Source organism: Diuraphis noxia, unplaced genomic scaffold, assembly GCF_037042655.1.
Source record: "Diuraphis noxia isolate RWA-SAM2 unplaced genomic scaffold, SU_Dnox_SAM2 contig0004, whole genome shotgun sequence".
Taxonomy (NCBI): Eukaryota; Metazoa; Arthropoda; class Insecta; order Hemiptera; family Aphididae; genus Diuraphis; species Diuraphis noxia.
In genome coordinates this window covers 12,276,302-12,296,938 of record NW_028301714.1, presented here as the reverse complement: position 1 = coordinate 12,296,938, position 20,637 = coordinate 12,276,302, and the positions used below count along the sequence as shown (strand labels likewise).

Here is a 20,637-nt window from a genome sequence, read left to right as displayed (position 1 = left end):
ACACCATTGAATTTACAAATGAGATATTAAAAAAGTGTTTCGTGGTCCTCACGAACACGGCCTCGGAACCCCCAAGTCTGGGTTTTAAAAAATATAACCATTCTCTCTTAAAGTTTCATAATATTTTTTTTAAAACTATAAAAAGGCATGACATATTATTTGTATTAGTATTACGTCTAATCAATGGTAGGTGTTTAAATGATTGTAGTTTAATAATTATTTATGGTTGATGTTTCATACATATTATTGTTATAAATTCATATTAAGAAATACTATAGTATATTTTTTTTTATGACAACAATTGAAATTGAACTTCTTAACAATTTATCAGGTATGATGTACGAATGAATTTATGCTATAAAAATATACATATAAAAAAAATTTACTGACACATATTCTGAATATAATATTGGGTGGACAAATTCGACATTGAGAAAATTTAATGGTATTTGATGGATTGATTTAAAAATATATATGATTTATTGATTTATTGTGGTCAATTTTTGACCATTGACTATTATTGTATTTATTATGTAAATAATTTAAATACTATTAACTTTAATAGCCATTAGAATTTAGAGATTATCCTAGTTGATTGTATGAACATCATTATTGTAAGATATTAAGATATATTATATTATACACATGAATCAGTACCGTCGGGGAGGGGTTAAGGGTTTTAACTCCCCTCCCCAGTAGACTAGCAATGCTAAATATTCATCGGGATATTGAAATCTCAACAGACACAGTACTAGATGAATTACCAAAATCATCGAGACGAATTAATATTAAGTTATAAGTTATAACTTAATAGGTTAGTGTTTTTAGACCATAAAATATACATTTTTTAAAAATTGTACTGTGCATGTCTTTAAATATAAATAGAATACAATTGTATAAACATTTTTTTTATATATATATATATATGTATATAAAATATGGTAACCCCTTCATTAAAGAATTCTGCGTACGCCACTGACATGAATACTTGTAGTGACTTGTAATATTTATCATATATTTGATGATCCACGTGTATAAATTTTGTAGGTACTTAAAATACCTAATGTATTGTGTACCTATTTCATTTTTATAAAAAAAAACTATAATATTATGATATGAATTATGAATAATATATGATTATAAAACATAATACCTAGGTACATATATATTTTAACATACACCGATGTGATCTACTATTAAAATAATAATAATCGATCCAACGTAAGTACTTGGAATTTATAAGAAATGGCTTAAAATAAATAAAACGTAATATTATGTGGCTAAATAAAAAATAAATACACCCTTAACTTAAAAAACATTTATGTATTGAAATACAAAATTCGGTTAAGAATAACATGTGTTTTATTAACATAATATTAAAATCATAAGTTTACAATTTAACATCATAATTACACATATATAATACCATTGAGTATAGATATTATACATATATTATATAGTATACTATCTATACTCAATGATAATACACATTATATACGTAATACCTAATAACTACTATAAAAACAAAATAAGACACTAATTTGTTATGTAAGTTAATTGTGTCAATGCAGGTTATAAAGTCATCTACTAAATTAATAATTTACTATTTTTTGATTTTATATAATGATATAGAAAATATAGTGTAGTCGATATTCATTCGCTTCTCCTTCTAATGTTTTGTGGTAATATCAGATCGTCAACCACGTGGACCAGTCCATTGGTTGTCATTATATCCATTTCGACTATTTCAGCTTCGTTGACCTGTGTATAACATTTATACATATAGCACAACAATAAATTATTGGAACCTTGTTAATTGTTTTTTTATAATTATATCTAAAATAAAAATAACGCAGAAACCTTGTAAATACAATATACTTACATCCGCGTAGGTAACTAAAGATACATTAATTTAATGAATTTACAAAACTTATGTAAAGGATGCTAAAATCATGTAACAATTGGGTATCGGGGAAGTCGTTTTTCAGATAGGTAGTAAAGATTAATTAACGTCTTAAACTTGGCAATGATTTTTGAACAATTTAATATAATATATTGTAGCGCGCATACCTACCCATTCAAATCTGCTACAACTCGAACATATCAACATTTTAACTATTCAAAATTCTAATCGCATATATTATTATTTATAATGAATGGCCATACCATAAACTTGTCATCTTCGTTAGATACGCGGACGATTTCGTTATTCGTTTTGATCTCGTACTGCCGACGCGTGCCGATCAACGCCGACGGCAGGATGCGATCGGCTTGGTGGTTGTCGAGGATTTGTCGCATGCGAGTTGGGTTGCCGAACAACCTGTGGAGTTCGACTGCACCGAGTTTCCTAAAAGCATAGTCCGTGGGTACGAAATACGTATTGTGAACGCCACTGCAGAACTCGAACGGAGTCCGACCCTCCGAAGAAGTACCCAGCACCAGGTCCATCGCTTGCGCGTACAAACTGCAGATCAGTCGCCATAATAATAAGCGCATTTTAAATCTCAGTAGCATGTCAGTTGTTCGGTATTATATGTTGACGAGGAGAGGAAGCTTGCTAACAGTTGCTGTACGGGATGGTATAGCGGAATAATATGCTGCAACGTGCAGCGGATGTCGGTAATTTGCAGTAATTTTTGACTAAGTATTATATTATATGCTGGAGTTGTTTTGATTTCAAATTAATATGATGGGCACACTTCGTGGTATTATTCATTATTTAACCGATCTTTTTAAGATTTACCTAATTTTTTTCAAAATTTTGATAATTCAAACATTTTAATATGAGTACCTATTTGAAACTTTTAACTAGGTACTTATTCTAAAACTACTGCAATTAGCGTTTTTCGTATAGATCAGGGGTCGGCAAGTAATTTCTGTTGAAGTCCGGAAGATTAAAATAATAAATAAACGAGGTCCAGTGAAAAAAATGTTCGCCAAATCTTTATGTTTTTATAATAGTAATATGAAGAGAAAATGTTAAGACATGTTAACGATCCGGAGGCTTTCTGCGTTCCACGGTCCGGATTCGGATTCGGTTGCCGACCGTTGGTATAGATTTTTGGTAAATAATATATATTGCCTTACTACAATATCGATGCAATATTTTTTGCTTCAATTTTGCCCCCACCGTAGTAATATTTTGTGAATTGTTTTGTAGTATCACATCGGTTATTACCTAAGTTATAATTTATACCTAAGCGTATTGGGAGTTACCCGTTTCCGCCAAAAGTGTACCTTTCCCTTTTCCCCCAATTCACTTTTCCGCCAAATCATAAATTGTTCGATTCCCTTTTCCGCCAAAACCCTACCTTGCCCTTTTCCCCCAATTCACTTTTCCGCCAAATCTAAAAAGTAAGTCTAGTATAATTTAAATATTATATTATATACAATATGCATGTTAGTCATATTTTAATATATTATAAATTATAATTTTATTTTTATTTTATATACATTAAAAAGTTTGTACTATAATGATATATATATATAACGTACCGTAATTTCAACCAAATGATAAATTTATCACTGATTATCGGGATTATTTCCCAAACGCTATCGATTTATATTGCTAATCTTGCTTGTTGTATCAGTTATATTGTTACAGTTGACAGTTGTATGATACGTACGAAACCAACCGTTATTGTACCTATAATAGTACGCAGCCTAGTCGCTTTCTAACCGTTCTCGATAAACTTTAACTTACTATTGAGTTTATTACTTCTTTTGAACCTAATCGCGTTATTAACAGTAAAATATAATATTCATAAAATAACATTTTAGTGTATTTCATTAGTTAAATTTTTTAACTTGTCAATAAAAACTACACTTTTGATTTTGGACAATCTATAAAACACACATACCGTAACATAATGGCTGACCTCATTGAATTCATTGTAAGTAAACGTGGAAAACCATTATTAGTTTTAAATAATTATAAATTCTGTATTGGATCAATTAACAAATCCACTGGTTCAACTCGTTGGCGATGTATTACAAAATATTGCAAAGCAAAAGTATACACGGAAAATAATGCTCTAGTACACGATGATTGTGAATATTTAATTCACACACATGAGCCTTATATTCGGCCAATAATATCTAGGCAAATTGTAAACAATATCTGTAAGAGAAAAGCAGTGGATGATACCAGTAATAAACCAAACAAAATCATACTAAAAGAGATTGGAGAAAATGTAGAAGCTTCTCAATTTACTACGACAGACATCAAAAGGTTGAGGAAAAATATATATAAAGCTCGACGAAAAGTGTTACCTGCCAAACCAACAAATTTACAAGAAGTCCACGAATTTTTAGAAACATTAGATTTAAAAACAAAGCAAGGTGAAGATTTTTTGTTAATAAATAATAAACAAAAAAATATTGTTATTTTTTCATGTTATACGAATATTTTATTACTAAAAGAAGTTGACACATTATACATGGACGGAACATTTAAGTATTCTGCACGGTTTTTTACCCAACTGTTCACGATTCATGGGCTCAAAAATGGACACTATATTCCTTTAATATTTTGTTTACTGCCTTCTAAAACTACAGAAATATATGCATATACATTTCAGTTGATTGTTGACAAATGTTCTACATTAGGCGTGCAATTATTACCGCAGTATATAACTACAGATTTCGAAAAATCCATAATAAATGCCATACATGAAATTTGGCCACTAACCCAAATTATCGGATGTAGGTTTCACCTCACCCAAGCATGGTATCGTCAAATTCAAAAATTAGGACTATCCACTGCTTACCAGGACCAATCTTCAGAAGTAGGAAAATGGTTGCGTCATACTTTTGGCTTACTTTTCTTAGATCCAACTGAAGTTTTTGAATGTTTCATAGACAACTTTATGGCTGATCGACCCACAAATGACCAAGTTAGTAAATATTCAGACTACTTAGTAGACAATTATCTGACCGATAATTGCGATTATCCTCCAATACTTTGGGCATCAGCAAGTTCGAGTTTAAGACGAACCACCAACAATTGCGAATCATTCCATTCGAATTTTAATCGACATTTTTATAAGGAATCACCGTCTATCAATACTTTAGTAACCGTTTTAATTAATGAAGTACAAACTGAAGTCTATGTTAAACTAAGAAGTACCCATCTACCAAACGTGGCACAAGATTGTCGAGTTCGTGACAGACAAAAGAGAAATAAACAATTTTTAAGTCAGTATACAAATGGAGATCTTGACAGGTAGTGTGCAGACTAACTATTTGAATTTAATGTCGCAATATTTATATTTTTTTTAAATTTCCAGATATGACTTTGTAAAAGAAATCTCATACAACTATAGTAAAGTGAGCGCCCAGTAAAGTATAAGTAGTAATATAGTAGTAATAGTATAGTAAAATTATAATATGATTGACATGTATATTGTATATATTATAATATTCAAACATTATTCCAATACTAGACTAACTTTAAAGTTAAAGTAATATCATACAACTATAGTAAAGTATAATTAGTAATATAGATAATATATAATAATATTTATAATTTGAATGTTGTTTGTTTGTATATGATAATGCTATAACACAATACCTAATAATGTTTATTTAGATACCAACCTAATGGTTTTTCAATTATTTATGTAATGTATATAATATATTATAATTTTTCAATCTTTAATAGATAATGGCAGACATGTATATTTTATATAATATAATATTCAAACATTATTCAAATTCTAGACTTACTTTTTAGATTTGGCGGAAAAGTGAATTGGGGGAAAAGGGCAAGGTACACTTTTGGCGGAAAAGGGAATCGAACAATTTATGATTTGGCGGAAAAGTGAATTGGGGGAAAAGGGAAAGGTACACTTTTGGCGGAAACCGGCCATGCCCAGCGTATTGTATAAACTTATGAAGATTATAAGTCTACGACGCGTTGCAAACTCGCAATATGGCGACCATCAAAGTTTTGTATATCTTTGTAGTTTTGTACCCGCGAGTACTTTGAATGGTTTCTATTTTAGCCTCAGTTATCGCGTTAAATACTTTAAATAATAGGTAATATTGAACATTTTGTCAACATCTTTCAATATCGTCGATCCAATCACCTTGGACAACGCGCGAACCATAAGAACTATTATTGTTATACACACATATTATATAGACGTTTATATGTATAGTTTATATGTATACCTGAAACTTTCGTTTTTCCTGATCAGGTCTTCGAGGGATATCGTCGGCGGATACAATACATGGTCAACGGTGTGAACGGCCCCGTTGTAGCCTCGCACGGTTTGAAAGTGAATCCGTCGTCCTTCCACACCGAACTCATTCTGGACGCACTGCAGGCGGAGTTGCTTTCCGGAAGCAAAGGTCTCCACGGTTTTACCGTCGTAGATGTTCTCGGCCATGATTGTTTGTCTCCCAACGTGAAAATCTACGAACGCTCGGGCGGCACTCGGGTCGGACCGGATGTGATACATTTCCATAGGATTCATACCTGCAGCGTCAAATCAATTGCTAAATATTTATACACCCACATTCACTATATAGATATAGAAAGGTACGTAAAATATGCGTCGTCCATCAATGAAAAACACGTTACGGTGATCGTTATACGACCGGGTTATAATAATGCATATACTTACTATATATATACACCGTGTTCACGTGAAGAATACTTTATAGACAATTTATAAATATAATAATATAACAATATAGGTGTGTATATATTAAAGTGTCCCACGGAGATCTGACATTCTGACAAATGAAATAACTTTTGTTCAAATCAATATTTAAAAAAAAAAATGTTTAATGTAATGCATAAACACTTACGCTACGATTTTTTATTTTTTAATACTGAAAATAAAAAACTTCAAAGTTGATAAAAAAAAATTTCCGAAACATTCAATATAGCCAAATTGTAAATCTTATTTTGAGAAAAATTTATATGGTAAAAGAATTTACTTAAGTCAAATGGCTGATTTAAAAAAAAAATTTAAATATCTATATTCTCGCTTAGTATAAATTATACGATCTATAGTTTATGTTAGAAACATTATAATTTCAAAATATATAAATTTTAGGTATTTAAAAATATTTATAGGTATAAAATATTTTAAAAGAATTGTAAAAATCAGGCATTTGACTTGAATATATTTTTAATGTATTTGATTAATGTTTTAATTAATTTTTCTCAAAATAAGATTTACAAATTGATTATATTGAATATGGTTCGGCAATGTTTTTATCAATTTTCAAGTTTTTTATTTTCAGTAGGTATTAAAAAATAAAAAATAAAAATGTAGCGCAAGTGTTTATGCATTATATTTAAAAAAATTTTTTAAAATATTGAACAAAAGTTATTTAATTTGTCAGAATGTCAGATCTGTGTAGGACATCCTGCAGTATATAATTATTGCAGTGGTGACTTACATTTCAGGGCTTTGTTGGTCGGTGCAAAAACGGTTAAAGCGTTAAAACTTTCAAACGTTTGCGCTAGTCCGGCGATGTTGACGATCTGAATAAATTCGCTTAGACCCAAATGCTGCATGATCTGCAACGCCGATTTCCCTGCAAACCATAGTTGTGTTAAGCTTATAACAATAATAATTATATAATATAATTATGTTGTACATATACAACAGTGGTGGTTTTACGGTGGGTGGGGGGGGGAGTAGTGGCGTATCTGTGAAACATTTTTTTTTTTTTTTTTTTGGGGGGGGGGGCATAAATGATTGCACAATTTTTTATGGTTATAAATTACAATATAATCTGAAACTGTTTTATAAATTTATAAATTATTGTTAAATAATTAAAGATGAATCATGTACTACATTGATAAGTGATATCAAACCCGATTATAATCATCAGTGAAAATTAAAAATATTTATTATTTACATTATTTAAGCTGGACAATGAATTCGCATATTATGACATCAAAAAACTTCTTGGGGGGATGCCCCTTACCCCCCCCCCCCCCCAACCACTACCACTACTACACACACATACATATACACAATAGGTACGCCACTAGGAGGGGGGGGAATGTAAAAATATGAAACTAATAAGAGAATATACACGAGATATGTATATAAATTATAAGTATATACAAAATATTTTCGCCACCCGCCCCTCCTTGTGGCTTCTCAAGAACCGTTTTTGGTATACAACGTACGATTTTATAAGAATTCAAAAAATGCAAGTATCAAAGTGGATATATGTACGTAGAACGTTATTCATGTATATTATATATAGGTTCCTTTAATTTTTTTTTATCCCAAATAAAAATTCAATTATTAAAATTGTTCATTTATAAAATTAATTATTATTATATATTATTTTATGTCATCTGCAATATAATCTATATTTTGCTTATATAAGTATATAATTCACATATTATATTAATCAATAATACCTTCTTCTGAGCTTAGTGCGAAATTTATTGCGTAAATAATTCCATTGGACGTTAATTTCAAATCGTTATTGATACAGTTTCCTTGAGCCATCACTGTGTTTTTCCCGTCGCAGCTGAATTTCACGTAATTGCTGTCCGCCAAGCTCCTGACGTACTGATCTTCGGTGAAGGCACTCAAACAAACGGGTGCCGGCAATATGTGTTTTAACACAAACGCTTAAGAAAATTTTCAAATCAAAAATACTTTATACCTATGTGACATGTGACTGTTTTAACATTATTAGGTATTATTTATATAATATTTACGACAAATCTTATGAATTTTTCTTGGTCATCATATATACTTTTAAATAGGTATAGGTTACGGGTTTTTTTTCTAATTTTATTGTTATTGTAATTATTATTGTGGTTTATAAACTGATATATTCTGTGTACAATGTATTTACTAACAAACTATGACGTGCATTTGACGTTTGGCAGCGAACATTTACGATATAATATTACGTACGTATTGTCGTTCAATTTCACACGTACCTTTGCTTAGTGATTCGTCATTCAATATTCTTCTGAGTTGATTTTGTGGAAATCTTTGTAATGCCATGTCGGTAGGAACCATAACCGTGAGTGTTTGAAATGGTTCTTTTAGACTTTGGTGCATACGCGAAACTTCGAGCATTTTTGAAAATATTGTTAAGTCTTGATTCTACAAGCACACGAGGTTTATTTTCGTTACTATTTATTGGTTTTTTTTTTTCGAAAAAAGCCTTTTAAGTTATGTCTGACCTGGTTGATAATTTGCACCAAATTACGATTTGAATAAGTGTAAGGACTTAGTACGGAATTTATCAAATGCACCACTCCATTTTGAGCAATTCGGTTCTTACGCATTATCGTAACACAATTTATTGTTTCAATCTACAAAATTCAATTTATTAAAATCGATTTTTATTCTAACATCCGATTGCGATAATTTATTTATAATATAATATGAGTTAAAAATCTTCAAAAACGTTTAGACCGTCATTATTATTATTTTTTTTTTAAATATGATCTATCGGCTATCTGCTCCCGACATATATCCCTTAATGGTTCCAATCACTCGCATCTGTTACCAACTCATTTTCATATAGGTTATAATACGAATGCAATAAGTTCCACATGTAAAATATGTATAATTATTTTTTATTTAATTTTTTTTAATTTGCATTTTATTGTAAAATAATTATAGCAAAGCGATTACAAAATAATGATGTATCAAAACAAAAAACAGACAATAATATTAAAAATTAGCGTTAAATGAGAAAGCCAGTGGTATGAATGAATTGGATAAGAGAACGGATGATAGGGGTGAAACGGGAGTTGAGAAGAAGATTAGAATCGGGAGAAATATAGCCAAAAAAAGAAAAAAAGAGAAAAGGAGTTGTCTACTAGTTAATAGTTATGAGAGAAGGGCAATTGAAAAAGATGTGATCAAAATTGCATATCGAGTCGTCGTGATGTAGTGTACAAAGAGGGGAAGAGTTTAGATTAAGTTTAGAAGAATGGTGAGGAAGTAATAAGCTATGACCAATGTGAAGACGAATGAAGGATACGATATGTATAATTATGAATTATAATTTAATGAACGGCTAAAATACTTAAAAGCATTTAAGATAAATGTTTATTAATACCAAATTTTATGAATGATTTCATGATTAAAATTCGAAATGTGCGTACCTATATTATATTTTTAAATTATGACCATTGCTTTTTACCATTATAGCCTAATAAGTATTTGTAAATGTTAATAGTCATTCATATATATTTTTATAAGTTAAATTTTATTTGGTAACCCCCCTGTATGTTAAAATGTATAATATGTTATAGCTGCAATATTTTAAAACGCGGTTTATCAACATTTCATAAGCTGAAATATCGTTCGTCGACATTCCGTGTACAGTATCCTATCAGTTTACTCGGAAAATGTTGCTCACTTTTGTCGAATACTTATTAAACCTCAATTGAAGTCCATCGTTCAACGTGTTAAACATCTCGTTGGATGATACGTTTTGTGTCACGATCCTCAAGGGCACCACGTGGTATCTGAGTATCTCGATGGCCGATTCGTAAGACTCCATGGCCGACCGATATGCGTTATCCATTTTCTACATTTACACACCACACAGAACAAAAAAATGATTAAATGTCATAAAAACGGTGTCATACGGCTTTTATCGTATGGTTCACAATAAAATAATATCAATAGTAATAATAATATATGATTCAATAATATATATACTGAAAAAGCTTCGTCGGTGGGAGCGAATATCGTATATGGACCGCCGCTAGTCAACAAATCGTACAAGCCATGTTGTCGGACGTAACGGACAAACTCGAGAGCCCCGAGTTCTTGAGCGGTTTCCAACACGTTCTTTGTCGGTTTTACTGTAAATAATTTTTATTGTAAATCGTTACAGCTGCGGTATATCATTCGCTGCTCAAACATAGTTCATTGTGTATAGTATGTATATATTATTTCTATATAATGTTAATAGGTGATTTGTCGTTATTTGATCAAATATATTTTCATTGTCGATTTCCGCGGTTTTGTCAATATACGCGTAATTGAAAATATATAGATTATCACTTAAACGTACCTAGTTAGGAACTAAAAGATCACAGATGATAAAATATAAGACGCGTCTTGATCGTCATAATATAGCATAAAATCTTTAGTAATTATCATTCTGTACTCACCACCGGTGCACCCTGGACACCCATACATCGACTTGAATCCCAAGCAGCATTCATACCTCACAATTCTATACTCGGAACAATAGAGAAAAAAAGAAAATAATACAAATTAAATTAGGGTCATCGTTTCCGGGTGACTGCAATCACCGCAGCCCAGAGTTAAGTCACTCAACGTGTTCTGCCCGCAAGTTCGATGCTGGCGATCATCTATTGGCCAGCCACGCTCCCTGTGCGATGACATGCCGCCTTTGCCCGACGAAATCTCTTCGACAGCGCAAACATTGGGCCTAAAAATCGAATTCGTCAAATATTTCCCAAAACTTTTCGCTAAACGACGTAGATATTAATAATGTACATGTTACATGTATATACTGTTATATATACAGTCAACTCTCGATAAATTGAATCTCGATGAGAATAAATATAAATTCTATATATAAAAACTTCAAAGGGCTAGGAAAAAATTAAAGCTATCGAGACTCGCCTGTCTTTATATTATTTGTATATACCAATGTCCAATATATTTAGGGGTTGGATTTGCATTTTTTTTTTTTTTTTTTGACGCAATACTTTCCGTTCAATGAGTTTCATGTGTACCTACTCTATACTCACAACGAATTTTTTTTTCGGACATTTTTAGTCGGACATTTATTTATTTATATAAACTTAAAAATATAACGAATACAATGCTAGAGTTACGCATTGCTAAAACGCAGGTAAATACTTTTAATTTTTTTCCGTCTTAAAAATTGTCGTTAATATTTTCGATTGTGTTTAAATTTAAATTTAATCGACGGTTTTATGTATCATTGTTTAAGGACAATAAAAAATAAAGATAACGATTACAATTGGTCAGTTGGCAGTGTATTATAAATTACTTACCCATATTTGTGAAGCGTAGTGTTTCTGTTGTGATGATAATTTCCATAAACCACATCATACGTCAACACCAAACTCGTGAAAACAATTGTTACAATCATAGCTGACGATATATACTCTGTGTAATAGTTGTGAACTTTTTGAATAATAAAACTGTAATGGTAATTACAAACCATAGTGGGTGGGCTTTATATATGCGATTTATACCGCCGGAAGAATCTGTGCAAGTAATTAAATGAAAAAATAAACAATATCCCAATGGATTCGTCTTTGACCCATTTTTATGCATATTAAAATGTAACAAATATTCGCAGTCGTCTTATTTGCTAGCTGCATGTAAGATTTAATTATAAATGCGAATATCTATTTCATTATATTATGACGACGGTGTGCGTATGCAATTGAACTGGATGTGTACATAAAATTCAAAAATTGTTTATTTTTTGTCGTCGTAATTAGACATTAACCTAATTATTTTTAACAGAACTGCGTAACCATGAACAGGCCTATTTGGACATTGCCTTTGAGCAAGCATACAATCAGTAAACTGGACAAACTGGGATACAAGTGTTGTGAAGATTTGCTCGATGCATTGGGTAATATTTAATTTTAATTTTCATCATTATCATTTTTATACATCTATATATGTGAAGTGACCAGAAGAACTATTGTGAATACGATTATTAATTATTATAGATTAATTTTATTTGATTGTGAACATTTTCTATATTGTGTCGTAAAATTGTTTCATGATATAATGTATAGACGATCCTGAAAAGAAATCAAAGTTTTTACGAAAGCATATGGAGTCAGAATCTGAAATCCGCGATATGCTTAAATCTCCAATATACAAGACCGCTGCAGAACTAGTAAGTGAAAATCTTGATTTATTTTAAAACTTATAATATTATAAGATTTAAGATTGAATATAAACTCTTATAAACACAATAAAAATACCACAAGTTTATTTATCGTATTGTAGGTATTTTAAATCCTCAAAAATGTAAAACATAAAAATAATAATTTATTCTCTGTAAAAGTGTGGAAAACAAAGTTTATTTAGTTATGTTTAACACACATACCTATACATATTTATGTAGTATACGTTTCGATATTACAAAAAAAAAAATCGCCTAAAAAATGTGCAGAATGACTACATAATTAATAAGTTTGAATTGTCTGAGGCAATGTTATCCTGTAGTATTTTTAATCTGTAAATTTTTACAAGTAAAAAGTAAAAAATGTATACAATGAAATATTAATAAAAAAAGCGGGGAAGTCGTGGATGTCGCTCTGCTGTACAGTAGGTAACAAGTGGGTTACTGTAATGGATGGAATTAAATTTGGATCCAATGATATTATATCATTGTATACGAAAAACGATTCTGAGCGGAGACGGTTTATCTGTCTAGAATATATTATAGATTATTCAAATTTTTCAAATCTTAGATTTAAAAAGAAAAAAGTCCTTCAAATGTTTTGAAAATTTTACCATGTCTAGGTAAGGCTAATATAAGTAAACAACCCAAATTTCAAGTTTTTACGAATGTTTTTAACCGAATATTACAACAAAAAAAACAACCAAAATTAAAATTTCTATAAATAGCTTTAAAATGACTAAAATGTTCCGAACTTTAAGCCGTAAAGAACAAAATACAAAATACAACAAAAAATATTTCTTGTCATTTTTCATTTGAAACAATATTTCTGGTAGAAAACGTCGTCCGTAATTATTTAATATTATAAAATCGTGAAATCGTATACGTTTTTCTCCTTTAACCACTTTTATTTCGAGTGCCGTTTCGAAAATCGGAAAATGACCTCTCTAAAGTACCAGCTCAAGAACATTACCTTTCAGAAAAGATGCTAAACATGATACTTTTGAGCAAGTTTAGAGGGAGAAAAAGTGTTTACATAATAAAAATGAATTAAACATAATTGTATAAAACTAATACATTCCTCGCTCCGGTCAGAATCTTAAATGGTCACATGAAAAATTGGGTTAATATTTTGGGTCGCCAGTACAAAAAGGTTAGGTAATATTTATGTTAAGTCATAACTAGGGAACGGATTTATATGCCCAAAAAAATATGCACTTAAATATGTTGATATGTGCATTTATTTAAAAAAAAAACCATAAAATATGCATTTATAACACAAATATGCTTTAAAATTTATATATTTATATTTATTATTATTTATTTAATACACAAGTACAAAATTATATGAAAGTAAAAAAAAAATTAATTAAAAGTTAAAAATATATGTACTTACTACTTATATATACGAGTATATAGTTTTTTTCGATGATAGCCAACGAAGGTAATACAATATTAGTATAATATGGCCTAAAAAATCAATAATAAGACCTATAAAATATCAAAATATGCATTTATTAATAAAAATACCAAAATATACAAAACCAAAGTAGTGCATTTTTAATCTCCAACATGTTAAACGGATTTCTATTTTACTTAGAAATCTTTTGAACTAACCAAAAAAATATGCAAAATGTAAATAAATCCGTTCCCTATAGTCATCATACTTATTATATTATAAGTTCAACGTATATAAAAGCATAAAAGTCGTTTATAACTAATTATTTATATGGTAAAACGCAATCATCATAAACATTTTTCGTTTTCTGTACAGGACATTGAACGCGATAGCATTGCTACGTTCTGCAAGTCCATTGACGAACTTTTAAACGGCGGTGTTCAAGTTGGACGGATAACAGAATTGTCTGGAGCTCCAGGTTCGGGCAAAAGTCAATTATGGTAAACGTCCATGCCGCTTCAATTTCAGTAAAAATGATCTCGATCCTCGTTTTAATATATTTTACGATAATTTTTCAGCATGCAACTCTGCGTTTCCGTTCAAATACCCGTGTGTTTTGAAGGATTACAAGCCGAAGCAATTTATGTCGATACAAATTCAAATTTTTCCGAACTTCGGCTAACTGGTACGTAATATTGAGAATGTTTCATTGGGGGGAGGGGGGTTATCTAAATAAATATTTAATACCAACTTGTGGGGGCTTTGCCACTCATATACCCCCCGTTTTACTTTTTATATCTCATTATGGCATATTAATATTTGTGTCGTTTACTGTGAAATTTTGAAAGTGGTATCCGTAGTATCTTAGGATTAAATTTTTGGAATTTCGGTTTTGCCCATTATTGGAGTATTATCTATCTCGTATCTCTGTGTATGTAGCATGTAGGTATTGTAATTACTAATTAAATACAATGTGCGGTAGGGCACCGTGTTTATAATTCAATAAGATCAAGATGAATATTAAATTTATTTTAAATTCATGCTTATTGCTTACTGAGTAATAAACTAATATTATATAGTACTACAATAACCGATACAACTTAATTTCGTTTTTTATTTTTTTATTAATTTGAATTTAAAATATTTGTAGGAAAAAGTCAATATATAAATACAGCTTGTGGGGGAATCTATCCTCCATATCCCCCCTAATTACGCCCCTGAATAGGTTGGTAATTTTTTAAAACATATATTATATAACCTACTTAAATACAAATCACAAATTAATATATTATGCTATAGATATTCAAAAATAATATCTTCTTCTTATTTTCCTTCGCCTTCTTTCCCAATTATTATTCAAAAATAGTAATATACAATCAACATTAACAATATATCGTATTATATTATGTTGAAGAGTATTTCCGTTGAGATTTATTTACCCGATTCCCGTTATTTCAAATTATTTAATCCCTATATACCTATTTATTAATCAAATACAATAATAGTTCACATTATATTTTTCCTGTACTTTCGTCTCCAGCTCGGCTTTACAGTAGTATTATATATATTACTGTTATTGTTATTGTTTTGTCTATAACGCATAAATATTACATTATTTCGTCGCGTGTAGATTTTATAATTTTAATCTCACTGCAGCGCGTTAATGCGTTGTTACAGTGTTATTCATATACATATATAAACACGACTGTGATGATATCAAGTGGCTCGTTACATTCGTTTTCAGAAATGATCGACGCTTTCCTCGGCCATGTGTCTAAAGTGTTGTCGGGACCCAACGATTTCAAAGGAGCAGCCAACAGCGAGTTGCTAAAGAGTCTGACCACCGCTGGCATGCTGAGTAAAATACACAGGGTTCAAATGAATGACCTAAACCAGCTGCACGCTTTGTATACGACTCTCGAACGTCACCCGAAAGTATATATACACATAATATAATGCCTATTATAAATTATACAATATAAATTATTATTATATTATAATAAGCGATATTTTTTTTTGTATACAATATGCAATTGTTATCGTGATAATACTCGCATTAGTTCGTCATCGTTGACGTGTATATTATATAATATCATCTCACGGATGTTATCATTAAACCTAAAATTACAGGTGAAATTAATCGTGGTGGACAGTTTCGTTATGCCGCTGTACCAGGTGGAAAATTCGCTGAGAAAGAATACGCTGGTCCACAGTGCTCTCGATCTTTTGCAAACGATCGCTGTCGAACACGATCTGGCCGTAAGTGACAATGCATCAGCTATTGTATATAATTGGGCATATAAAAATCGTCGTTTCGTTTTAATCCGAACGCGTTTATAACCGCGTTTTATGACCATATACACGTACTTGGTATACTCTCTATAATAATAGTCGGCATACGTATATATATGACGTAGCCGTGTACAGTTTGTTTTTCACCGCACAATAAACTTTCTGTTGTTTAAATCTGTTGGTATAATATACACATACGAATAAAAATAATAGCGCAATATAATATTCTTACTTTATATTATTGTGACGTGGGACTATCGCATTATCGTTTCAACTATTATTATTATATATAGGCCTGAGCGTTTTTTAAGGCGCGTGCGTTGCTAAAATTCGTTCGAAGGCTATCGTTACGAATTTACTGTACATATATTATAATATAGTCAGCATATCAGGGTCAATTGTTTTCGCAGACCGAACGACTTAATGCACGCTGTATGTCTGTTTATGTAGTATACTGTACAAATTAAATGGTCAGGTCGAGATTGAAACGCTGGTGACAATAATTATTATTTTATAAATGTTTGCGGCCTACATCCGTTTGTTGTATTTTATCGGCGCATTATTTAGTTCAATTTAAAAGTACGTGAGAATTTTCAGATAGTTTTGTTGCAAAAAATAAAAATTAACTGCAGCGTACTGTGAGTTTGAATAATTATTGCAGAATGATCAATGATGAAAGATCAAAGCATTTTTATTTATATAAACATGAAATAACGCACGCAAATAGTAAATTCATAATATTATATTAAGGCGTATTATGATTAATTAATACTGAATACTAAATACATACCTAATATTATATTTTTATGCGGATTATAGTAATCGTCTATTTATCTATCGAAACTTTGTAATTTGGTCTACTTTAATATTTAAAGATAATACTCTAGTATAGAGAAATGTGTGAATAGGTAATAAATACATGAAAAGAATCTTTATACCTATACTGTACTAATCGTAAAATAATCGGATTAAGTATTAATTTAATTAGAAAAATTATTATGCATATTGACTAAGAATATTTGGTGTTAATGCTGATACCAAAAGTATTACATTTTCTGATTTTTGAAATGTTACCTTTTGTGGAACTGAGTACACATGCAATAATATGCAGTTATGATATTTATACTGAATTAATTTTTTCACACATAATATGAGTGGTTGTTAGTGGAATCGCTTTGCATGCTTTTGGTTTTTTAGATATGAATCTAAATATCCAACAAAATATAGCTTTTTAATCAATATTAATAAGTATTTGAAAATCGGATAAAAAATTTGTAATCTAAAATTGTCGGAAAAGAAAAATCGAAAAAATAATTAGCACATATATTTTCCTATTTAAAAAGTGTTCGCTGTAGAACCTATAACCACTAAATCGCTTGATATTTTTTTTTACATAATGTGCGCGTGATATCGTATTATCGTTAAGTTTCGACTTGACATTTGGTATAAAATTACAGGTATTACTGACTAACGATCTGACGACCGCGGTCACCGAGAACGGGACGGAAGTATTTCCGGCGTTAGGTGAATCGTTCGGTCATCGTGTTCAGTATAGACTTCTGCTGAGCAAAACTCCCAACCGGCCAAACGAGTACACTGCGCTGCTCAAAAAAAGCGTCGAACATGGTCGTTCCGCAGCTCGATTTACTGTGAGTATATCATTACTATATGTTATACTTTTTATATAATATATTATTTATCGATACTATGGTTCACGGTACAATAATAAAACAACAAAAAAAGTATATACTAAATATGTATATACTAAATATGTATAAAATATAATATTGCAGCGGAGTGCAACAATCTACGGAACGATGAATTTATATGCACTAAACGACTAAACAGCTTCTGTTTGGCATGCTTGCTGTAATTATGGATTAAACTTTGCAATATACCTATACATTCACCGCGGCTCTTAAAAAATATTCTAAAAATGTAAAATATATTATTTCTATGCGAAATTATAAAAAAAAAACAACAAAGCGTACATCACTCACAGACGATAACTGTAGTCTAATTAACCTGATCCTGTTTAGTGTTTACCGTATAATGGGTAGGAAACGATAATTTTGTGTACATAGGTATACTTAGATTATATAATAGTTCAATAACCTAATTTGAATTAGGTACTCATTAACAATCTGGCTAGTATACCTATACTTCTCTGTGCTCTGTCTTGTGCTTAAATCTATAAAGCTTTCTATAATCTGCATATTTTTTTCAATTTTCCTCCCAAATTTTATCTATGCTCGTATTCCAAAGTTTGCGTATTTTTATAAGGTAGTACAATGACTCGGAAAATACGTGCAAGCACGTGCGGCAATAATGGTCAACTAAATATTAAAAATTGTGATTATAACGATTGTTAATAATACATAATAATATAATAACATATTATGTCGTATTATTTCTGTCATATAACTATTATATTTTATATTTTATACGATGAGTCGATTCTTTTTCTTCCGTCAAAGGCCGTTAACGGTACTTCATTCATGATTAATTAGACTGTTCACTGAATAATAATACAAGTGAATATACGCGCGTCATTGTGTCATTGCAGACGGCAACCAGCTAATTATTTCTCTAACAATCATCGTAAGTTCGCGGTTAGGTGTTTATATTATCGATTAGTATCTGTTCACTTGGTCGGTGGCAATCAGAAATATATATTTTTGGCCCTATCAAAAAAAAAAAAAAACCAAAATAAAGTTTTATAATTTTTTCATTATATTATATTCGCGTATTGTACCACACAGATATTAAAACAAAACGTATTGGTACATACTCGTGGAATTTTAATTATTTCATAAATTGTGTGCAATAAGTACCCACTGTTTTTCGATAATGTTCATCAACAACGCATTTGTTGATTAACAGATCTCAGAATTATGAAAATAGTTACCGATTAGATACCTATATAGGCTATAAAGATCTTATGAAAACGGTGATGCACGTCATTTTTAGTAGACAATAGGCATCAAGATATTCGTTTTTTTTTTTGCGCCTAAATTGAATTTTATGATATAATATTAAGTTGAACAATTAATGCTTCCATGAAATTAATCAAATGTACATTTTCTATATCATTTACTTATATTTTAAAATAGTATGATGTTTTTTTTTTTTTTGCTTTGGGGTGATTGGCTATGCCAACTGGGTGGAAGATTGAAGGTGGTTAGGTTTATTGGTTAGTCCAAGTAAATGGGTAGGGTTTTGGATGTTTTTTGGTAGTAGGAAGAGTGTGAATTTTGCCTAGAAGTCGAATGTGGTCATGATCTGAGAAGGAGCTTTTGTAGAACACTGATTTGGATTGGTACTGAATAGAGATTTGGATGGATTTGAAGTTTGCAGATTTAAGAAGAACCGAGTTTTTGACGATATTGGGCATACCCAATTATTGTACGTATACCGATATTTTGGACGGATTCGATACGCCTCCAATGTGAAAGACTCATGAAAGGTGCCTAAGAGGGGCCAGCATATGTAAGAATGTGGGAGACATATAGTTTAAGTATGCTAAGTTTGGCTGTTAGTGGGGTGGGACATGTTCGGTTGAGTATAGGGTAGAGTATAATACCACGAAAGCGGGTGGCCTTTTTGATAATGTTTTGGACGTGTTGTCCGAAGTTGCAGAGTTTGCGCCCTATTGTAACGTATCATAATGTGCGTAGTTTATGGGTTATTTTGAACGTATTGTTCATAATTATGGATAGGCGTCATTGGCGCAACTAAGGAAGGTTCTAGAAGAACTTTAGTGTGTGCGTCTCAAATTTTGTCAATTTTGTTTTGCAGATTTCATCGGATGGAGTGCGCGATCTTCCCACAGAAGTGCAGCCCTTACAATAGCTGGACGGTGAAAAAACGATGATAGGAAATTAAAAAACCTACGTACTATAGATAGGTACCTACGTGTATTATTGTGATGAAGTGCAAGCCGGACATAAGCACAATGTATTTAATTTATTTTCAACTAAAATACTATTTGTATAGAAATAAAATAATTTACACCATAAAATCAAAATAATTGTTCAAACAGAGTTTATAAACCTATA

General features: G+C 30.7%; 2 protein-coding genes across 2 annotated transcripts; one reads left to right on the top strand and one right to left on the bottom strand.

Moving 5' to 3' along the window:
• Positions 1-1,343: 1,343 nt before the first annotated feature.
• Positions 1,344-12,219, bottom strand: mfas (midline fasciclin). The gene is made up of 12 exons (XM_015524199.2): positions 12,014-12,219; positions 11,305-11,418; positions 11,135-11,199; positions 10,677-10,822; positions 10,372-10,542; positions 9,182-9,313; positions 8,933-9,101; positions 8,399-8,614; positions 7,417-7,554; positions 6,175-6,481; positions 2,167-2,464; positions 1,344-1,761 (listed from the first exon to the last, which is right to left on the bottom strand). The coding sequence occupies exons 1-12, from the start codon at positions 12,184-12,186 to the stop codon at positions 1,654-1,656; spliced, it is 2,037 nt and encodes a 678-aa protein (XP_015379685.2). The 5' UTR covers positions 12,187-12,219; the 3' UTR covers positions 1,344-1,653.
• On the top strand, positions 6,403-20,609 carry spn-D (RAD51 DNA repair protein spindle D). Its single transcript, XM_015524201.2, has 9 exons — positions 6,403-6,544; positions 12,495-12,606; positions 12,776-12,879; positions 14,663-14,787; positions 14,866-14,972; positions 16,032-16,222; positions 16,418-16,546; positions 18,037-18,228; positions 20,378-20,609. Exons 2-9 carry the CDS (start codon positions 12,507-12,509, stop codon positions 20,429-20,431), a joined length of 1,002 nt encoding a protein of 333 aa, XP_015379687.1. The 5' UTR covers positions 6,403-6,544; positions 12,495-12,506; the 3' UTR covers positions 20,432-20,609.
• Positions 20,610-20,637: the final 28 nt, after the last annotated feature.